This window comes from Pezoporus wallicus, unplaced genomic scaffold, assembly GCF_028554395.1.
Source record: "Pezoporus wallicus isolate ANWC-B61680 ecotype Strahan unplaced genomic scaffold, APGP_CSIRO_Pwel_v1 contig_11153, whole genome shotgun sequence".
Classification (NCBI taxonomy): domain Eukaryota; kingdom Metazoa; phylum Chordata; class Aves; order Psittaciformes; family Psittacidae; genus Pezoporus; species Pezoporus wallicus.
This window is the reverse complement of record NW_026639099.1, coordinates 448,170-468,654: the sequence shown is the minus strand read 5'-3', so window position 1 is coordinate 468,654 and position 20,485 is coordinate 448,170. Positions and strand designations below refer to the sequence as shown.

Here is a 20,485-nt window from a genome sequence, read left to right as displayed (position 1 = left end):
ACTGGGGGATAAAGGCATCTGTGGATCCTGGTCCTGACCCCATCCTGGTCCTGCTGGGGAAGGGTCCTCAGGGTATCCTCAGGCAGGGGAAGTTCAGGTTGGGTATCAGGCAGAAGCTCTTCCCTGTGAGGGTGCTGAGGCGCTGGCACAGGGTGCCCAGAGAAGCTGTGGCTGCCCCATCCCTGGCAGTGTTCAAGGCCAGGTTGGACACAGGGGCTTGGAGCAAGCTGCTCCAGTGGAAGGTGTCCCTGCCCTTGGCAGGGGTTGGAACTGGGTGAGCTTTAAGGTCCCTTCCAACCTGAACCATTCTACGATTCTATCCCAGTAACCAGTCCTCATTCCAGGGGTCACCATGGCTCCAGCTCCCCCATATCTCCCTTTGCAGTGTGTCCCATGGGAACAACACTGTCAGTAGAGGTGGGTACAAGGTTCATGGCACCAGGACCAGGCTCCTGTGTGGACACGGGGTCCCTGGCCATGGTGCTCGGGGACAGGCAGAGTGAGCCCAGCCCGGAGCTGCTGGGAGGTTTATCCCTTCTGATTGCAATATCAAAACATGAAAAAAGCCCAAAGGATTGATGGGGCCGTAAGGACACAAATCAATGGTTGACACCACAAACGATGTCTCTGCTCATATTAGTGCCAAATTAAGCTGTTTACTCAAACTTTCCCCGCACAAGGAGAAGCCGGGGCCAGCGTGGGGAGGTGAAGATGGATGGCACACTCAGGGCCCCCGAGGTGTGATTCTTCTTGCTGTGACAGACGGTTTGCAACAGCGATGCCTTCCCCTCCTCGCCTGCCACTTCACAAGGCGGAGATGCAGTGAGGGGACTCGGGGAGCATCCGGGCAGCAGGACTCCCTCCAGACACACTGACAGCCAGGGCCTGGGGCTCACCCTGGCTCACTTTCCCAGCCAGAGAGAGTGTGATGCCCCTGTCCCCTTCACAGGGACACATGAGATGGTGGCAGGAGCCAAGGTGGCTCCAGATTCCTCCATGACAAGTTTCAGGGCCCAGGTGAGTCAGGAAATGGGAGCACATCCCAGAGGGACTCCCTCCCTGACCCGTGTCTCCATCTTATCTGCCCTGTTCCATCATGTCCTTATCCCAGGTTGTCTCCAGCATCCCTGTGTGCCCCTGAATGGTGGCATTTATCCCTGGATTATGTCGTGGATGCCCTTACCCTGAGGCATTGATCTCTGGTGTTCCTGGATGTCCCTGCCCTGGGGCATTTACCCCTGGGGTCCCTGCCCCATGAGTTAGTTTCCAGCATCCCTATGCTGGGTGTTTATTTCCAGTATCCATGGAGTGGTGTTCAGTGATCCACTGCCCCCATCTCGCTCTGGTGCATGACTCCTGCTCACCATGTCTGAGAGCCTGCTCGCTCCATGTTCTCCAGCCATTCCAATCCCTCCCTATGGCTGGGACACCTTCCCCCATTCCCCACCTACTCTTGAATCGTTTGCCAAGCACAATTTCCAACAAAATCTGAGGGAAGACTGAAGCAGTCCGTGAATTCAGGTCAAACATGGCCAGTACAGAAATGAAAGCCGGAATACAACACAGGAGAGCAGCAGTATTTTCCATCCTAGTGATTCCAGTGTCGGAGTTTTCCAAACTGATCTTAACCTCTGGCTAGCAGAGCAAATCCCTGCACCTTCTCAGTGCTCAGCATCACCCGAGCCCCAGGATGCTGATATGGGATGCAGTGGGACAGCCGGGTAGCACGGGCATCCAAGGATGGTGGAGCCGGGATGCTCCCTCCTACCGGAGCAGGGCAAGCAGAGGGAGGGCAGCAGGCAGAGGCGGGGGCCGGCAGCATCCACCTCATACCTTTTAATAAAACATGAATTAGGTGCCAACGCATATTAGATTCACTTCCCCAGTGACAGGAAATCAAAGGCTTCTCCCATCTTTTCTAGAGGCACGTTCCTGATTGATCTGGAAGAAGCAGCTCAGTGCAAGGGAAAGGAGTCTATACACACCGAAACAGCTCTTTAATTTCTTAATTTAATATCTGACATGTAAAGATTCTCATTAAGCCAGTCAATGAAGCCTGGAAATACAATTTTCGTGCAAACTGTCGCTATCATAACTTACGCGAAACTTCAGATGGTGCCCTGTAAGCGGTGTGATTAAAACCATTCATCTTCCCTGTCAGTCGGTGCTCCCGCACCCCTCAGCCGGCCCCCTGCCCCACACCAACCATGGCCACCCGTGGTCAGCACCCAGTGGGTGCCGCCACCGTAATGGGCATCCGGGTGATGCCCAACATCTGCATTCCAGGTTGCTCCTTGCAGGACCTTGGGGCAGTGCTGTCTGTACCAGGGGGGTATCAGAGTGCTGGGCAGCACCCCACGAGGCTCAGCCTTGGGACCCCAAGCCCTCAGATCCCCACACTGGGAAGCGCAGGAGGGAGAGCTTCCCAAAGATCCTAATTAGGCAAATTAATTCCTATAGAGTCACAGCTCTTCTCTGCCTTAGGAGAGAAAAAACCCAGCAAGCTGCTTACTTCAGGGATGATTAAATTCCAGCTATCAAGACACAGATTAGACCTGAGACTATTCCTTTGAGGATGTAACCCAGCAGGCAGAGTCCCAGCACCCGCCTGGCCCCATGCAGGCACTCCGAGGATGGGCTGGCAGGCACTGAGGTTTGCACAGGGACACGAGCCATTGCCCTCCTCAATGGGCTGTCATCCCTCACATCCCTTGGCACTGTCAGTGCTGGGCAGAGCATGGTGTTGGCAGAGCTCACTTGTCCGATGTGGGCTGAGGAAGAGGATGGTAACGCTGCATGGGCACAGGGCACCACCCCAGCACAGGGCATTAGGGTGCTCTGCCACGAGGAAACCCTCCTGAGCCTTGGGGTGCCCTCTGAAACCATCCATGAGAGGGAGCCGGGTGGGTGTCCCATCCTCACTGGGGCCTGAGGATGGGTTAAATGATTTTTCAGGCTCTTCTGCCTCTCTCTGCCCTTCGTCCCCCTCTCCCCAGCCCCAGCTCCAAGAAAACTCCATCAATTCCCAGCAGCTGGAATCTCAGTGCTGGACACTGAGCTGGGGAAGAAAAGACACCCCAGGGGCTCTGAGACACTGTGGATCTCTCACCGTGGTGTTGCACCGCTCCATGTGGGAGCAGGGAGATGTTTCCCTGGCCACCTAAATTTCTGTCCCAGTTGCTGGTGTCCAACAGAGAACTGGTGACAGGGTGGCAAAGGGACTCATGAGCCCCCCTGACTGCCCAGCCCTTGGTTTTCTGCAGCCAGCCCCATGTGGGCCATGGTGCCATGGCCCTGAACAGCCCCATTGCACCCCCGTCAGACCCAGGTACCCCAGCCCAGGTTCAGCTGCCATGCCCCATCACCAAAGAATGCTGAAACGAGGTTAAGGCTGAGGAGAGCCTCCTGCATCCATGTTGCCATTGCCCCAGAGGCATGTGCAGCTCCAAGGAGGAGGAATACAGCTGAGTGGGCACTAATGGGATCACCCAGCTCTGCCCCTGTCCCATGGGCTGCCACCTGGGGTCACTTCGACTCCAACCTCTCCCTAGAGACACAACCTACCTGAGCGGTGCAGCACAGTTACAGAGGCACCCCATGGGTCCTGCACCCAGGCCCCCCTGTGTGTGCCCCATGGAAAGGGCTCTGGGGGCTGCAGCACCCGGTGCTGCTCATCACGCTGGCAGAGCCGCTTTCCTTGTCTGTCTTGTGTGTGTTATCTGGAGACGTCGGAGCTGCCAGCTCCTGCCAGCGCGGGCGCAGCCTGACGTCGGTGCAGCTCGAAGCGTGCGTGGCGTGTTTGATGTCAGGATTACCGGCTGCCTGTATTGTAAATGCTAAAATGAAATAAGAAGATTAGAGAAGAAAAGCGCCGCTCCGCAGCGGGCGCCTGACGACTGCTTCCCGCTGGATCTTCTCTGGAGGATGGGAGGGGGGGACCCAGCCCCAGTGGCAATCATGGGCAGAGGCAGCAGAGCCAGGGAAAGCATTAAAACAGGACAAGCATCATCCATCATTGCTGGTGCTGTTTGGTACCCAGGCATGGTACTTCCCCAGGCAGGATGGACCCATTGCCAGCCTCCCAGGGTGCCCGGCACCCCGATGCTCTGGCTCATGTAAGTATTCCCTGAATGCCCCTGCTGTTTCCTAGCCTGTGTCCTGCAGCCAGTGAGCCTTGGGGCAGAGCATGGAGGGGCAGTGAGGTGACATGGGGCTGAGCTGATGTCTGCAGCCTCTCAGGGAAGCTCACTGAGCTCCGCATGACTTCCCAGGGAATGAAGGCAGAGCCATCTCTCACTGCTGGGAGCTGGCTCTTAGGGAGGAAAAGGCTCGTACCTCCTCAGAGGTGGGAGATGAGCCCTTCAGGTCTCGCCAGGGAATATGGGGGTCTCCAAAGGGCAGGCAGGTGTTCTCTTCTTCCTCACTGCCGTAGCAGGATGTTCTTACCCATCCAAGGCCAGACCCAGCAGTGAGCAGCTCTGCACCCATTCTGCACCCTCCTGCCTGGCAGAGAGGCCAGCGCCATGGTCCTATGGGCGAGCACGAGAACCAGAGAGGATGGAGGCAGAGCCAGGGCAGGGGTCAGGCGCTGCTGAGCCGTTCACCACTTCTCCCTGACAGCAGCATGCCCAGAGCACCTCTGCCAGCACCCCAGAACGCAGCCCCGTGTGCGGGAGCCTCTGTGCAGACAGGGAGCACTGAGTTTCAGCATGACTGGTCTTTATTTTCATCTGTGCCCTTGGCCTCAGCCTGCCAGAGCTGTGCCCTTGGTCCTGCTGGGCCACACAGACAGCACTGGAGGAGGAGACAGAAGAGGAAGAGAAGGAGGAGGCCACACTGTGCTACCCACAGCATTTCTTGTGCTGGTCCTGCAGGATGCCAGGCTGGGCATGGGGCTTGGAGTCACACACACAGTCCCACATCCTCCCTGGCAGGACAATTCCCAGCTTGCAGCTCCTCTCAGAACAGCAGAGCATTCTCCCCATGAACCCCTGCTTCCAGTGACCCCCCCACAGCCAGGGAACAGCTCATCCCCCAGCAGTGATGCCCACACCCAGCCACAGCATCCCACAGCCAGCAGCCAGGCACATCCCATGTACCAGGGCATCCTTCCCCCACTCCAGTGCCTGCTGCTTGACCAGGCAGACCCACATCCATCCCGACAGTCCTGGAGCAGGCAAGGCATCAGGAAGCTGAGCACCAGCCACCTCCTGGGGCTCTTTACTTCAATTCCCTGCAGCCAGGACCCACAAGCAGGTTGAATGCTGGCCCTGCGTCTAACCATGTGGGTACCTGCCTCCTCCCATCTCTCATGCATCTGTTCCCAATCAAAGCATCATTTCATTTCAATCCAGGAGAAGGTTGCCCCCCCCCCCCCCACTTCCTACCAAATGCTATTGTTTTTCCAAGGCTTGGGAGCAGCCACTCAGCCCACACCAGCTCTGCTCAAGACATGCATGGGACACAGCCTCAAGCAAGCACCCACTCAGCTCCTGTGTGCCCAAAGCAGAGCCTGTTTCATCCCCATGGCAGAGCACTAGGCTGCAGGGAGGAAGATGAGGCTGGTACCCCCCACATGAGGTGGCATCGGGGGACTTGACCCCCTGTGTGATGCTCAGAGCTCCATGTGGCAGCATTCAAGTTAACATCCACACAGGGCTGCTGGGTGGGTGATACCGCGGCAATGCCCACATGTTACACATCCCACGGCCTTTGCTGCCAGCTCCAGACCCCTCCAGCTCATCCCTGCATCACCCCAGGTGAGTGCAGGTCCCTGTTTCCCCCCAACACTACTTTGGATGTCCTGGGAGCAGCCAGGTCTGGCTCTTTCCCCTGCAGGTCTCACCCCCACACATTGCCACAGGGCCTCTGTTGTTTCTGAGCCATTAATGAGCTTTAATTGCTGCAAACACATCCCCGGCAGTGCCAGAGCTGCCATGGGAAGCAGTTGGGAAAAGGGAATAGGAAAAGGGAATCATAGCAACCTTTGCTATGGCTGGACCAGCCATCCCCGAAACGTGGCCATGGCTGAATAGGGCTGCCCCAACAGCCCTGGGTGCAGCAGCACCCCGAGGATCCCAGTACAGCCCATGTCTCCCTGCCTCAGTGCCACCACCACCACTGTACCACAGTGTTGGGTCCCATGGGGCTCAGTCACCCCATAGGGGCTGCTTTTGGGGTCCCATGGAGGGGCTGTGCTGGCATCATGTTGGGAGACGGCCCTTTCCTCTCCTCTGGACGTGCACCCATGCATGCGGTGCTAATGAAGTCTGCAAAGGTCAGAGCTCGGGTGGCAGGAGGTGGCTCTGTAAATGCTATTTTCTAGCTCAGTGCCCTGTAACTCTCCCTGACACTTGAGCTTAAATAAAACAAACGGTGCATTTTAATCTCCCCTGCACGGCTCCTGCCCCCCCGGCACACTGCCAGCCCCGGGGTGCAGCACAGGGTGCCTGGGGAGCACCCAAGGGTCTCTCTCCAGTGCTGCTGTCCCAGTGCCATGTGTTCACATGCGGAGGAATATGCACGTGTGTGCAGGTCTGTGCTCCAAAGTGCAGTGTGTGAGTGTACATGCGAGTGTGTCATCATGTGTCTTGTGTATATAATATATTCGTGTGCTCATAGAACCCCAGACTGGTTTGTGTTGGAAGGGACCTTAAAGCTCACCCAGCTCCAACCCCTGCCACGGGCAGGGACACCTTCCACTAGAGCAGCTTGCTCCAAGCCCCAGGGTCCAACCTGGGCTTGAACACTGCCAGGGATGGGGCAGCCACAGCTTCTCTGGGCACCCTGTGCCAGCGCCTCAGCACCCTCACAGGGAAGAGCTTCTGCCTAAGAGCTCATCTCAGTCTCCCCTCTGGCAGGTTAAAGCCATTCCCTCTTGGCCTGTCCCTATAGGCCCTTGTCCAAAGCCCCTCTCCAGGTTTCCTGTAGCCCCTTTAGGCACTGGAAGGCTGCTATATCTGTCTATATGCATGTCTCCATGTGTGTGCATGAGCGTAGGCACACCCCTGTGTACGTGCCCATGTCTAGAACTGTGTAATCTGCACAAGCACACACGGATGGATGTCTGTGGGTCTAACACAGCGCGTGTTCACGCACGCTGCATCTCCACGCTCAACCACACACACACGGCACCACCTCCTCAGAACACTCGTATGTAGCAGGGTTCGGTGCTGCGATCCCAGGGAAGCTTTCCCTAAGGCCGGGTGCGGGAGCAGCACAAACCCGCGCCACGGATAAGTTCCTGCCACCAGGTTTTCTCTTGCTGTTAATTTTGTGATTAGCCCCTGTCTGATGCTCCCGCAGCAGCGCTCCGAGGAGCTTATCCAAAGGCGCCGTAATCTTTGGAAGCAGTGAGCAGGGGGCAGGGACACCATTCCCGTTCAATTCCCAGCAGACAGAGACGTGTGTCGGGAGGTAATAACTCCTCAGGGGCTGACAAGCAGCCGGGAGGGCTGTTGAAATCCTTTCTGTGGATGAGCCGTGAGGATTCTCCCGCTATCCCCTAAAGCCTGCGTGTCACCTAGTCCAATAAAAGGCATTATCGGGAAGGTGGCATTTTGTTCCTGCATATCTCAGGCCTCCAGCCCAGCCCTGGCTTTGCATGAGAACAGGAGGCTTAGGGCATGGAGGGTGATGGGTGCTGCTTGGGGACTGGGGGCTGCAACCCGCTTTCTGTGCCCCCCCAGCAGAGGAGGTGCTGGAGAGCGTGGTTGTGCCTGCTTTTCATCCTGCTGGAGCACCTCCATCCTTCTCTGGTCTGCAGCCACGAGCCCTGTGCCCATGGCCTAGGGTGAGATGTCCCTGCCCATGGCAGGGGGTTGCAACTGGATGATCTTAAGGTCCTTTCCAACCCAAACCATTCTGTGATTCTATGATTCTATGATCTCCTGCCCTGGGGACAGCAGCTGCATCCAGCAGTGACCACACTGGATCTCAGCACATCCATCTGCTCTCCCACCTGCCTTCAAGGAGATGCAAGGTGGAGAGTTGGGGAGTTTGGGGGGTTCAGAGCAGCTGGATCCACCCAGCATCTTTGGTGTGCAGATGCCTCAGCCCCATCCTGGTCCATCCCTCAGCCAGGGGTGATATTGGGCCACCCCCGGAGGATCCTGCCAGACATGGCACCAGGTAACTACAGCCCCAAGTCCAGGAAGTGTCCACAGGGATGGGGAAAGCACCTGGAATGGGGTTAAAGGCTGTGTTGGGGGTACCATGCCACACAGAGAGCAATGGACCTCATGATACAGGAGGTCATCCTGCGGTGGCCCTGGCTGTCCTATGTCCCTGGATCCTGTCTCATCCATTTTAGAGCAGTCTGATGAGACTCCAGGGCAGTGCTGGAGTCACTGTCCCTGGAAGCGCTCACACACCATGTAGACAAGGCCCTCAGTGCCATGGGTTAGTGGTGGCCTTGGCAGTGCTGGGAGAGCTTGGACTTGATGATCTTAAAGGTCTTTTCAACCTATTTGATGCTATGATCCTGGGCCCCAGGGAAGCTGCCAGCCTGTGGCATTACCCACTGCAGGTATATGGCATGCACTGGGACATGATGCCCACTTGGTGCCCATGCATGGAGGGGACACCACCCCTAACCCCAAGCAAGCAGGGGGCTTCCTTGCTGCCCCCCCATGCTGGTACAGCCCCAGGTTAGTGCTGAGCTTGGATACAGCACAGCACAGGGGGGGGTCACCCATGCCTGCTCCAACTGGCTAATTTACTATGCCGCTGCACACCGCACTAGCCAATAACTCTGAAACGATGTGAAGATTTGCAGCCAAACCCTTTCATAAAGAGATTTAGGAGGGTGACAAAGATAATTAAACATCTTTCCCCAAGTATTGACTTGCAGCTGAAGGGGAGGGGGGGGAATAACTACATTTTTCACAGTCCTTTTAAATCATGCTGAAACCTGGCTTGGGCACCGTGAGAACAAGCCCTGGACCGGCAGCTGTGGGGTACCACAGCCCTGTGTGCCTCGCTAGGAGAAGGGTGGTGGAGCAGAGATGGGGTTTGGGCAGTAGGGGCTGGCACAGGGTCCCTGGGTGGCTACAGGCAGTGTGGGAAGGGAGGGATGCTCCAGGGTACACAAGGCAGGGGGAACACAAGGCTGGCTGCCACCAGAGCAGAAGGACTTAGCTCAAATGAGCAGTATGGGGCAGTGGGAGAGCTGTAAAGGGGGAATGCGGGGCCATGGTGCAGCGATGGTGGCAAGAGGGAAGTGGGAAGCAGGATGCATCCCAACAAGGCTTGAAGTGGGAATGGGGTGCTTGAGAAGCCTTTGAGGAGCGTCAAGATGCACACGAAGACAGCTGCAGTGGGCACATGTGTCTGCACACGTACAGAGCACATCTGCACCACCCCGTGTGTGTGAAAGGGATGGGATTCAGAGAGACCTGGACAGGCTGCGGAGGTGCGAACCTCATGGAGTTCAACAAGGCCAAGTGAAAGGTCCTGCACATGGGTCGGGGCAATCCCAGGCACAGAGGCTGGGGGAGACTGAATGGAGCAGGCCTGAGGAGAAGGACTTGGGGATGCTGGTCAATGAGAAGCTCCCCATGACCCAGCTTCAGTGAGCGCTTGAGCCCAGAACCCCCCCGTGCTCTGGGCTGCACCCCCAGAGCGTGAGCAGCAGTCGAGGGAGGGGATCCTGCCCCTCTGCTGGGGAGAACTGGATGAGCCGTAAGGTCCCTTCCAACCCAAAGCACCCTGTGCTTCTCTGGCCCAGGTCACAATCAGCCCCAGTCATCACCTCCACCTCCGTGGACGAGCTGGTGGCAGTAGCGCGGAGGTGGGGACAGGTCACCCCTGCGCTGTCCCCGCCGCGGGCACTGCCCCGCTCCGCTCCCTGCTCCCCGGCTCGTCCCTTTCCCCGGCCTCCCCCTGCCGTGTCCCCGTCGCTGCGGTCCGTGGAGCGCTGGTGACACCCAGCGGGCGAGCGCCAGGCTGCACAGGGCGGCACAGCCCGGGCTGGTCCCTGCTCGCCGTGCCCTGTCCTGGGGGTGTCACCCGTGCGGGGACCTTGACCTCCCCAGGGAGCCGCAGGGGGGTTTTAGCTGGCGGGGTCCCTGCAGCCCCGGGGATCTGGGGTGGTTCCTGAGGTCCTGGGACTCCCGGATCACACCTGGCATCAAGGGGTCATGGAATCCCAGCCTGGTTTGTGTTGGAAGGGACCTTAAAGCTCATCCAGCTCCAACCCCTGCCACAGGCAGGGACACCTTCCACTGCAGCAGCTTGCTCCAAGGCCCTGTGTCCAACCTGGCCTTGAACACTGCCAGGGATGGGGCAGCCACAGCTTCTCTGGGCACCCTGTGCCAGCGCCTCAGCACCCTCACAGGGAAGAGCTTCTGCCTAAGAGCTCATCTCAGTCTCCCCTCTGGCAGGTTAAAGCCATTCCCCTTGGCCTGTCCCTGCAGGCCAGGAAACTCTCAGCCCATCTCAGCTTTTCCTCCTACTTCTCTTCTTCATTCCCCAGCAGATAAACCCAAGTACCTGAGGAGAGCACCATGGTTCGCACAAAGCCAAAGCAGAACCGTTTTCTGTGGGAAAAGCATTTTCCATTTCAATTTTGAAGTTGATTCTTGAAGGATCAGTCACTGCAGAGGAGACTGGATGCTCTTCTCCAGCTCTGGAGAGGCTGGACGCTCATCCTGCTGAGGCATCCAAGCTCATTAAGGGAGCCCTGAACACCCACATCAGAGCCCTGCAAACCCCCCTCCCAGCATGGAAACCCCACATCCTGCCACTGGGGTCTGCAAAGACACTTGCAGAGTTTAGGAATTTGACCTGGAGAATGAAAGGAGGAGGAGGAAGGGACCAGAAAGTCCTTGTTCAGCAGCACTTCCTCCATGGAGGATGGGGCACATGGGGCTGTGGTACCTGGAGACACACCATAAAACTGCTCCTGGATAGCTGTTGCCTGGCTGGAAACTCAAGGCAGGACGTTTGATGGTCAATGCTCATGAATAGAAGTTAAAAATGAGTGACAGAGGCAAGGTCACATTAACCTGCGTCTTTACATTCGCTCCAGTCACCTTCCCTCTGCCTTGGGATGTGCAGGTTCCCAGCAGCATCACTCAGACCCAGACTTTGGGTCCAAAAGAGCCAAGGACAGGGGTAAAGGGGGCTGCCTTGAGCCCTGAGTGATTGCAAGGCCAAGTGGGTGATGGGAACCCATCTCAGCTCAGCTGGTGGTTTGCAGATGACATGATGGTGACCAGCAACCTCTTGGGTGGCTGCACTGTTTTCCAGCTTGGACACTGACCAGGGAGTGCTGCAGAAGAGAAGAAAGCACCTTCAATTCCACCAGCCTGCCCAACCAGGGAGAGAAATGTTCCATCTGTCAGGTGCAGAGAGAAATGGGGCCAGGCAGGGCTGGTTCATGCTTCAGTGGTGCTGGGAAAGCAGTGTGCTCCTTCCTATGCAGCTCAGCAAAGCTGCTCCATCCCCAGGACTGCAGTGTCCTTCCTCCTTTCACCCCACGGAGCCTTGGAGCTACAAAGCCCCCAGGCTTGGGTTCTACCTTGCCCCACACATCCATGCATGGACTCTCCAGGCTGTGTCTGTCTCACAGGGGCTGGAGTGACTGTACATGCAATGGACACATAGGCATGCAGATGCTCACACACTCTCCTGTGCGTGCACCCCATGGGACACTACAGCAATGGTGTTGAACAGCTCTGGACCATAAATCCTTCCAGCCTCATTTGCTCCCTGCTTCACAGCCCCAAGGCCACGCCAAGGTCTTTCCTCTGCACTATCCCCAGCTCAGGATCCGCTGCTCCCTGCCCACTGCGGCAGCTCTTCAGTCAAGTGTGGCACCTGGCAGCTCTGCCTCACTGGTGGTGACCATGGCACCCAGAACAGGCCAAAGTGGGAAACAGCCTCAGGACGAGCCAATGTGCATGGAGGAGCTGCTCAGCCACCGTGCTGCAACATGGAGAGCTGCAGGCAACTTCCCTCCCAGGCAAGGTTCTGTGAGTGCTGCAGCTTCCTCTGTGCTCTCCCTCCCTTTTTGCCTGTGCCTTGATGCCCATCTGGCAGCTAGTCCCAAGTGGGGTACCCCAGGGTGAGTGCTGGGGCCACGCTCCATATCATCATCAGAGGGCTGGATAAGAGATGCACCTTTGCCTTGCAGGTGAGGTTAATCTGGGAGGAATGGGTGCACAGCAAATACAGAGCCTCAGCCCAGGTGGACCCCAAGAGGCTCCAAAGTTCGATCAACACAAACCAGGACCCAGAGTCCTGGCCAAGAGGCTGAAAGAAAGGGGGCAAGCTGTGTCCTGAGTGACATGAGGAGGAGTGGGGGCAGCAGCCTGAGAGAATGGCCAGTTCAGGGAGAGGTGGAGGAGCTGAAGAGGGACCAGCAAATTGCTGCTGGCAGGGCTGGGGCTACAAGAGGGGTGGGCTGGAATCTACCAGCATGCAGCTACCCGGAAATGGAGACATCTCTTTTTGTAGGGAGTAACAAAGGACAACGGGCAAAATGAGGTGGAACGAAGCACAATGGGCACTAATTGCAGCTTCAGGTAGGACAAGCAGAAATTACTCCTTTTTTATTCCTGGGGAGGTGGTGCATGTGGGGAGTGGGGCAAGTCCATATTTCAAGACACAGCTGGTTAAAGCCATGGGTCACCTTACCCTGTGCTGGTGGTGTTTCTGCTCCAAGGAGCAGGGTGCGCTAAAGACCCCAGGGGTCCCTTCCTGCCAGCATCACCAGCATCCTGCTGAGCCCAGTGAGGGGCAGCCTCCCCACCTGCAAACACTGCCAGGAGCCCACACATAGACCCAGGGCACCTTGAGCACCAGGGTGCTGCGCACCGGACCGCGGCCTCATCCCAGGCAGGCCAGGCCCCCCCCTAGCCCGCATCCTGCTGATGCTGCTGCCCATTGCTTCCGCCGCGCCGCTGGAGGCCCGGCGGCTGCTCCAGGCAGGTGATCAGCTGATCCCATCGGCGAGCTGGTGCTGCAAAGTCAGGCACGGAGATTGCAGCGTGCAGCGAGGGGACTGCGGGGCTGGGGGGCTCGGGGGGCCTGGGGCAGCTGTGCCCTGAAAGCCGAGTCACCTGCGCGCTGCTGCCTGCTGAATAATAGAGGAGCTGAGAGCCCGCGGGGAGAAATGTGATCCCGGGAGCCAGCCGGAGGAGACACCCGAGCTCCCGGCAGCTGCGATAGCAACTGCAGGCGCTGAGCCTTCCTCCGCCTGCTCCGGGGTGCCTCTGCCCTCCCTGGGTGCCTGAGCGGCCCCGCTGCCCACCGCAGGGGCACGGGCGCAGCGCTCGGAGGATGATGTGAGCTGCAAGCAGGCACCCAGAGCTCAAGGGCAGAGCTGGGTTCCCCCGGGAGGTGAGGCAGAAGGAGCCTGCCTGCAGCCAAGTACCCGCATCCTGGGTCCGGCAGCGCAGCCCCATGTCCAGAGGAGGGGAGATGGTTTATATCCCGGATGACTCCGACTTCAGCTCCTTCAGGGATCAGTGCGAGAGCCTGGAGGGCTGGCACTGTCGGTATAACAAGGCTGGCGTGACCGTGTGGAGTCAGGGCCAGGAGGAAAGCTGCACTGTGCAGAAAATCAAGGTAAGCAAATGCCTGCAGCTGCGGGACTGCAGCCCTTCCTTACCCCAGCTGCACCCGACGGTCCTTGAGGTGCTGGCCCACCCTGAGGGTGCGCAGGGCCCTGGTCCAGCCTGCCTGGGGGTGTTTCTGCCCAGGGCTCTCACTGCCTGCCCTGTGGCTTTAGCCTCTCGACCTGCTGGGGTGCCGCTGCAGCATCCTGCCATGCACGCGTGTGGGCTCACATTGCGGCTGCCCTTGATCCAGACACAGGAGGGAAGGCCCCCGGATCGATTACGTTATAGAGATGGCCTTGCTGGGAGCCCCCGGGCATGAGACAGGCTGGTGCGATGCCTCCCTGGTGCCTCTCCCCCAGCCACCCCATCCTGCAGCACATCCCTGCCATCCCGCACTGGAGGAGCACCTTGAGCTTAAGAGCCCCCATGTGCGGTCTCAGGATGTTTGTTGTTTGCCAGGGGCTGGATCATAGAATCACAGAATAGTTTGGGTTAGAAGGGACCTTCAAAGGTCATCCAGTCCAACCCCCCTGCAGTGAGCAGGGACACCTTCCACCAGATCAGGTTGCCCAGAACCACATCCAGCCTGGCCTAGAATGTCTCCATGGATGGTGCATCCACCACCTCTGGGCAGCCTGTGTCAGTGTTTTACCATCCTCATTGTGAAGAATTCCTTCTTCACCTCCAGAATAATCTGGGATGAGGTTCAACCATCCCTCAGGTTGCTATACCTAGCTGCTCCTCTATATGGCACCAGTGACACTGGCAGGTGACCCTGAGTACATCAGGAGTGGTTACAGGATGCTGGGGGCAAGGGAGCCCAATTACAGCGTAAACCCTGGGTGGGAGCATCCTGTGGGTCAATGCTGGTGTCATGGGCAGGGCTTTGGCTTTCCTGAGGACAGAGGCACAGGGCTGCTGGGCAAGAATGGGATCTGCCCAAGCAAGTAGGACAGGAGCATCTTACCTATGGGACAGACCACTTGATAAGGGGAGCTGTCAACTAGGAGTGTCAGGGAAGGGTTGCTATGGTCTGAAGGGCATGGGGAGGAGGTGGTGGTGGGTGTTTGGGGTACAGAACACCGGAGGAGCCTCTTGCACTGCTCTCCTGGACACAGAGTAACCGGCAGCCCACCTCGAGTGCCTGCAGCTGGGCAGACACAAGGTGGAGCTGGGTACACGATGGCTGTGGTGCTGCCATGGATGGAGGCCCTTCAGGGCAAGGTGAGGAGGAGCAGCACTCCTTACAGAGGTGTAGCTGCAATGCGCTGCCTTGCTGCTGAGAGCCAGGGAAGAGCTTTTGGGCTAAGATCCGGGAGCACTTAGGCCAGTTGGGCATGAACAAGTGCACAGGACCGGGCAGGATGAACCAGGGGGTGCTGAGGGCTCTGGTCAATGTCTCTTTGAAAAGTCCTGGTGACTGCAGGGGGTCCCTGATAGCTGGGAAGAGGCGAATGTCACATTCACCTTGCAGAAGGGCAGGAAGGATGCCCCAGGGCACTATGCACTGCTGTGTCACCTCCATCCCTGGGAAGGTGGTGGAGAAATTCCTCCTGGAAGCCATGTCCTTAAGGGCAAGAGCAGTGGTAACAGCAGCAGGGACCTGCCAAGGGCAAATCATGGTAGACCAGCCTGATTGCTTCCTGCAACTGGGTATGGGGAGAAAGGTGAAAGCCCTGCACTTTGACTTCAGTAAAACCTTTGGCAGGGTCTCCTGTAGTCTCCTCATCACCACCCTGGTGAGTCTGGACAGAAGTGGATGATGAGGCGGGTGGAAAACCAGCTCAGCACCTGGCTCACAGGATGGGGGTCAGCAGTGCAGGCTCTGGATGGTGGCCAGTTGCTGGATCCCACCCTGTTACTGGGATGATGGGAGTGCCCTGTCAGCACATCTGCAGTGTGTGCAGCCCTGAAGTGTGGAGAGTGATGTGTTGGAGACAAAGCTGCTCCTGGATGGGCCGGCAGGAACCTTGTGGGGTCCAGCCAGGTTCAAACACGCAGAGCCCAGCAGAGGGGACACAGTTATACCCAGCTTTGCCACCACCGAGTCCCATAGACTGAGAACCCCAGGCAGGTTGGTGGGGGGGTCTGAGCACCATCACCCTGCTTCATTGCAAGGATGTGGCTTTTCTGGAGGGGGCCTGGGCATGGTGCAGGGGTTTGGGACCCTTCCCAAAATATGGGATGGAGGATGCCACCCAGGAGCTGAGCTGCACAGGCTGGGGCCTGGGGTTCAGAGCGTGGGTCTGAATGCTCCCATACTCTTGTTCCTGGTACCCCGGGGGCTCCAGCACATCTCCAAGCCTGTCCTGGGCACAAGTCCAGCACATGGGACAGGAGCTGCCACCGGGGCCATCAGGGAACGCTTGCCTGAGATTGATGGGCCCTGCCACGCTCAGAGGGGCATCTCCAGTTACCCCCCAGTGCTGAGCACCTCATCAAAGATGCAAGGCCTCTAACGAGGAGCAGATGACATCTCCCTCCTGCCGGCACCGAGCGGAGCAGGGCAGCCAGCTCATCAATAATGCACTCGCTGCCGGGTAGGGCAGCTCCATGGCTCCGGTTACAGCCGGGGCCCCAGCAACTCCCCTGGGCTGGACCCCTCACCAAAACCACCCTGCCAGGGCAGGAGCATCCCTGTGCTTGAATAGGTTTGGGTTTGGGGTACCCAGGGAGCCAAGCCTGGACCACCATGCAGCTCTATTTGAGGGTCCTTCTACCCCTGGATACCCTCTGGCTACTATGGCCTATCCTGAAGCTGGGGCATGCCCTGCACCATGTGTGTGCAGAGCATCCTCCGTGGCACGCGTGTACATGGGTTTATAACAGCACAGGGACATGCCACCGCGCACAGGAGCAGCCTGAAGCCCTCCTCCGCAGGCAGGCACTGCTCCATGCTCTGTGGTGGGGGCTGCCTCCCTGCCCCACTGCCTGTCGCCCCACAGACTCGCATCTCCTGCAAGGACGTCCCTGCTGAGACACTCTATGATGTGCTGCACGACACCGACTACCGCAAGAAATGGGACTCGAATATGATCGAGACCTACGACATCGGGCGCCTGACCGTGAACGCTGACGTGGGATACTACTCCTGTGAGCAGCCCCTGGGGACCCCCTCCCTCACCCCACAGCACTGTGAGCGGCTGTGGGGCCACGAGGGGCACTGGGTTGGGATGTAACGGGGTCTATCCGCAGGGAAGTGCCCGAGCCCACTGAAGAACAGGGATTTCGTCACCCTGCGCTCCTGGCTGCCCCTGGGCAATGACTACATGATCATCAACTACAGCGTCAAGCACCCGGTGAGCCCGGGCACGGCACTGGTGCCAGCAGGCACAGGCAGGGCTGGGCAGCGGCTGGGGCAGGCTCTGAGGTGCATGGGGTCTCTCTGCAGAAATACCCCCCCCGGAAGGACTTTGTGAGAGCCGTGTCCCTGCAGACAGGGTACCTCATCAAGGCGAACGGCACCGGTGCCTGCGTCCTCTATTATCTCACCCAGGTGGACCCTCGTGGTGAGTGCCGGTGTGCCCCAATGTGCCCCCAGAGCTCACCCGCTGAGGTTCTCCATCACCACAGGGAAGTGGGGGCAACCCAGGGAAGAAGGGGGTCCCTCCCAGGGCACAGCCATCAGTGCTGGGGGGTGCTGAGTCTGGCACAGGGCACTGTGCAGGACCCAGATTGCCTGAGTGATGGGGCTTTGGGCTCTTGCAGGGTCGCTGCCAAAGTGGGTGGTGAACCGCGTCTCCCAGTTTGTGGCACCAAAGGTAAGCAGGGTGCATGGCTGGTGGTGGGATGCAGGGGCATCAGGGGTGAGCTGTCACAAAGTGGCCCCTAGGTAAGGGCAGGATGGGTGCCGGTGTCCCAGGGCTTGCAGGATGGGTGCTGGGTGACCCAGGACTCACAGGTCTGTGTGGCCCAAGCCACCAGCAGGCCCCCATCCCCTCCAAGCCCCCCCAAAGGCCAAGCAGTGGGGGAGCCGTGCCCGCAGAGCAGGGTGGCTCCATCCCCCCCTGGGCACTGTGACGGGCCGGTCCCACTCTGCCCACAGGCGATGAAGAAGATCTACAAGGCCGGGCTGAAGTACCCGGAGTGGAAGCGCAAGCACGACCCCGGGTACAAGCCCTGGGTGTACCCGGAGCAGAACACACTGCCCAGCGTCAGCCTGGCCGAGCTCTCGCTGCAGCACGCGGACTCGCTGGAGAACATCGACGAGACCGGGCTGCCCGAGGATCACCTGAGCACCAGTGACCACGAGGCCTGAGCCCTCACCTCATGGGGGGACCCCCTCATGACTGAGGCTTGGCAGCCAGGGGGGGAACGGGTGGGAATTTGGCCCCCTGCACCCCAATAGTCATGTCTGCTCTCCAACTCCTTCATCATAGACTCCCCTAGCAGTGCAGCGAGGTACTGTCACATGGGAAATGATGTCCCCATGCCGGACATAGAGCTGGAAGTGGGAGTGGGTGCCCCAAGGAGAGGTTGGGCAGAGAGAGGGGGGAACCCTTTATGGGGGGGTGTAGGAGCTTTCCTGGTACCAGGATATCCCTCTGCCAGTTTAAGACCTTCTAAGGGTGTCCCCCAAAGGTCCAGAAGTAGGGAGAACTATGGGGGTCCTGCCCAGGCTTTGCAGTAGCACAGGGCTTGCACTGAGTCTCTCTGGCCTGTGCTCCAGCTCTGACAGTCCCACAGTCAGGCTCGACCTGCTCCAGCCCACCAGGTCCCCCCAGTTTTAGTGTGAACCCCCATCTCAGGGAGCGCACCCAGGTCCTGTCTTGGGCATGAGGCTCACCCCTGGGCCTGGCTCTAGCCCAGCTCGGGGGACCCCTTCCCTAGAGGTGCAGGGGGGGCTTGTCCTGGCTGTGGGGTCTTGGCAGCCTCTGTCCCCACTCTCGGTGTTTGCCGTTGCTGTGGTTTCTGGCACAACAATAAAGGGGTTGCTGTGTGCACGAGAGAGCTTCGGGCTGGCACAGGATGGTGCTGGCACCAAGCCCTCCCTGGGGCTGTCCAGGCACTAAGTTCAAGCCCCCATGCTGCAAGGCTGCCTGCGGCTGCAGGGCTCCTGCCCCAAATGGGTTGAAGCCTGATCTGTGCAAATGGGGCCGTCACTGCTGATGGTGCTGGCAGGTTCAGCTCCAGAGCTGTCCCAGCAAGGTAAAGACCAGGGGCAGGGACATGGCCAGGACATGGCAGACACGCTCAGCCTATGCAGTGATGGGGGTGACCCCATCAGCCATCCTGTGGCTCTGTGGATGGCAGCATCCATACAGCCACTGTGTCTTTTGGGGCCCCTCTGACCGACTCAGCTTCACATCCTTGGTCACCCCAACGTCTGTGATCCCACCCCGAGCTGTAGGGCTGCTGCCCTGTGCTTGTTTCCCCCACACCTTGTGCTTCTCCTCCCCAGTTCATCCAGACCCCCACCCCAGCATCCCTGGCACGGATGCTCACTGCCCCCCTTTAGCCACCCCATAAGGTCACATATGTCCCGCATATGTGCTGCTCCAGCGGGACATCACCCACACATGTGCTGGGGCAGGGAGAGGAGGTCCGTTGAGGCAGCCGCTCCCACGGCTCGCAGCTGGGCTGGGGATGCGCAGCCCTCACAGCACAGTCCCTCCCTGCTCTGTGCTGCTCCTCCCGCATCAGCAGAGGGAGGGCGCTCACATCGGAAAGGATTTTAACACATTCCAGCCCCAGACTGCCCCGGTAACACTTTCTGGTAGAGCTGGGCAGGGAACCATGGCCACAGCAATGGGCAGAAACACCCCTGCCTGCTGCCATAACAGAGCACATCCACCTGGCACCCAGAGCCCGCAGGGTGCTGGGGTGAGGAGCACCCCACGCAGCCTTAGTGCTGCAGAAGCAGCCTTCTCTCTCCTCACTCCCCAGAGGTTCCTCAGCAGCAGCCAGGCTGCAGTTCCCTTCAGCCAGCCAAAGGTAGGCGTGAGGAGCTGCTGCCTGAGTTCCTGCTCGCACCAGTCCCAGGGGAGGCTGTGCCAGGGGCCGACACCCAGCCCACCATGATGCTCAAGACATCCAGGTCGGCAGCGACATTGAGTGCATGTAGAGGGCAAGGGCTACTGGGGTGGCAGGGTCACTGGTCCACATCCAGGATTGGCCCCCAGCATCACTCTGGCTGGGTAGAAGAGTGAAACCTGCAGCACTGGCCAGTGGGGCTGCCTCAGAACCTGGGGGTCCTGGACCCCCAGAGTGGTGATTTCCTATAAGTGCCACTGCGGTGTTTCCTGTGGCATGAAGAGGAAGGCAGCAGTGTGCTGGTATCCTGGAGTGCCTGAGGGAGGGATAGGCAGGGAAGATGTGGGGGACTGGAGCCCCCCCACCGCTGCCCTCATGGGTGGTCCGCAGCCCAGTGGGACACAGGCAGAGACACAAGGGCTACAGCCCCATCTGGACAGCTTTTCCTGCTGGCCCCAGGCAGAGGCGAGTCATTCCAGAGATTGGAAAGGAAACGGGAAGCTGCTGCTGGACAAGAGATTAGCCCGGAGGCGGTGATGTCAGCCGGCACTGGATGGAGAGGAGTCAGGGGGAGCATGGCATGGGCCCCCTGTCCTGCCTGCACACAACTGTGCAACCCACTCCAGTGCCCCCAGTGTCAAACACACCCTGGCTGGGGGACGATGAGACTGCATCCCCGGGATCATAGAATGGTTTGGGTTGGAGGGGACCTTAAAGCTCATCCAGCTCCAACCCCTGCCACGGGCAGGGACACCTTCCACTAGAGCAGCTTGCTCCAAGCCCCTGTGTCGAACCTGGCCTTGAACGCTGCCAGGGATGGGGCAGCCACAGCTTCTTTGGGCACTCTGTGCCAGTGCCTCAGCATGCTTAGCTCATGCTTTGCATCTCCTGAGCTCATGGATATGTCCTGGGCAGCTCTCACCCCCACCATCCACACCAGGACCCTG

At 58.9% G+C, this 20,485-nt stretch overlaps 1 protein-coding gene across 1 annotated transcript; it reads left to right on the top strand.

Moving 5' to 3' along the window:
• The first annotated feature begins 13,212 nt into the window (after positions 1-13,212).
• On the top strand, positions 13,213-18,053 carry LOC130601539 (START domain-containing protein 10-like). The gene is made up of 6 exons (XM_057413685.1): positions 13,213-13,572; positions 16,511-16,658; positions 16,761-16,864; positions 16,957-17,074; positions 17,274-17,326; positions 17,611-18,053. Exons 1-6 carry the CDS (start codon positions 13,408-13,410, stop codon positions 17,821-17,823), a joined length of 801 nt encoding a protein of 266 aa, XP_057269668.1. The 5' UTR covers positions 13,213-13,407; the 3' UTR covers positions 17,824-18,053.
• Positions 18,054-20,485: the final 2,432 nt, after the last annotated feature.

Excerpts from the sequence above, each read along its gene's own strand:
- LOC130601539 (XM_057413685.1), top strand. The coding sequence starts at position 13,408 with ATGTCCAGAGGAGGGGAGATGGTTTATATCCCGGATGACTCCGACTTC. Across the intron at positions 13,573-16,510 it reads GCACTGTGCAGAAAATCAAG|ACTCGCATCTCCTGCAAGGA; the intron begins GTAAGCAAATGC and ends GTCGCCCCACAG. Across the intron at positions 17,327-17,610 it reads CCCAGTTTGTGGCACCAAAG|GCGATGAAGAAGATCTACAA; the intron begins GTAAGCAGGGTG and ends CTCTGCCCACAG.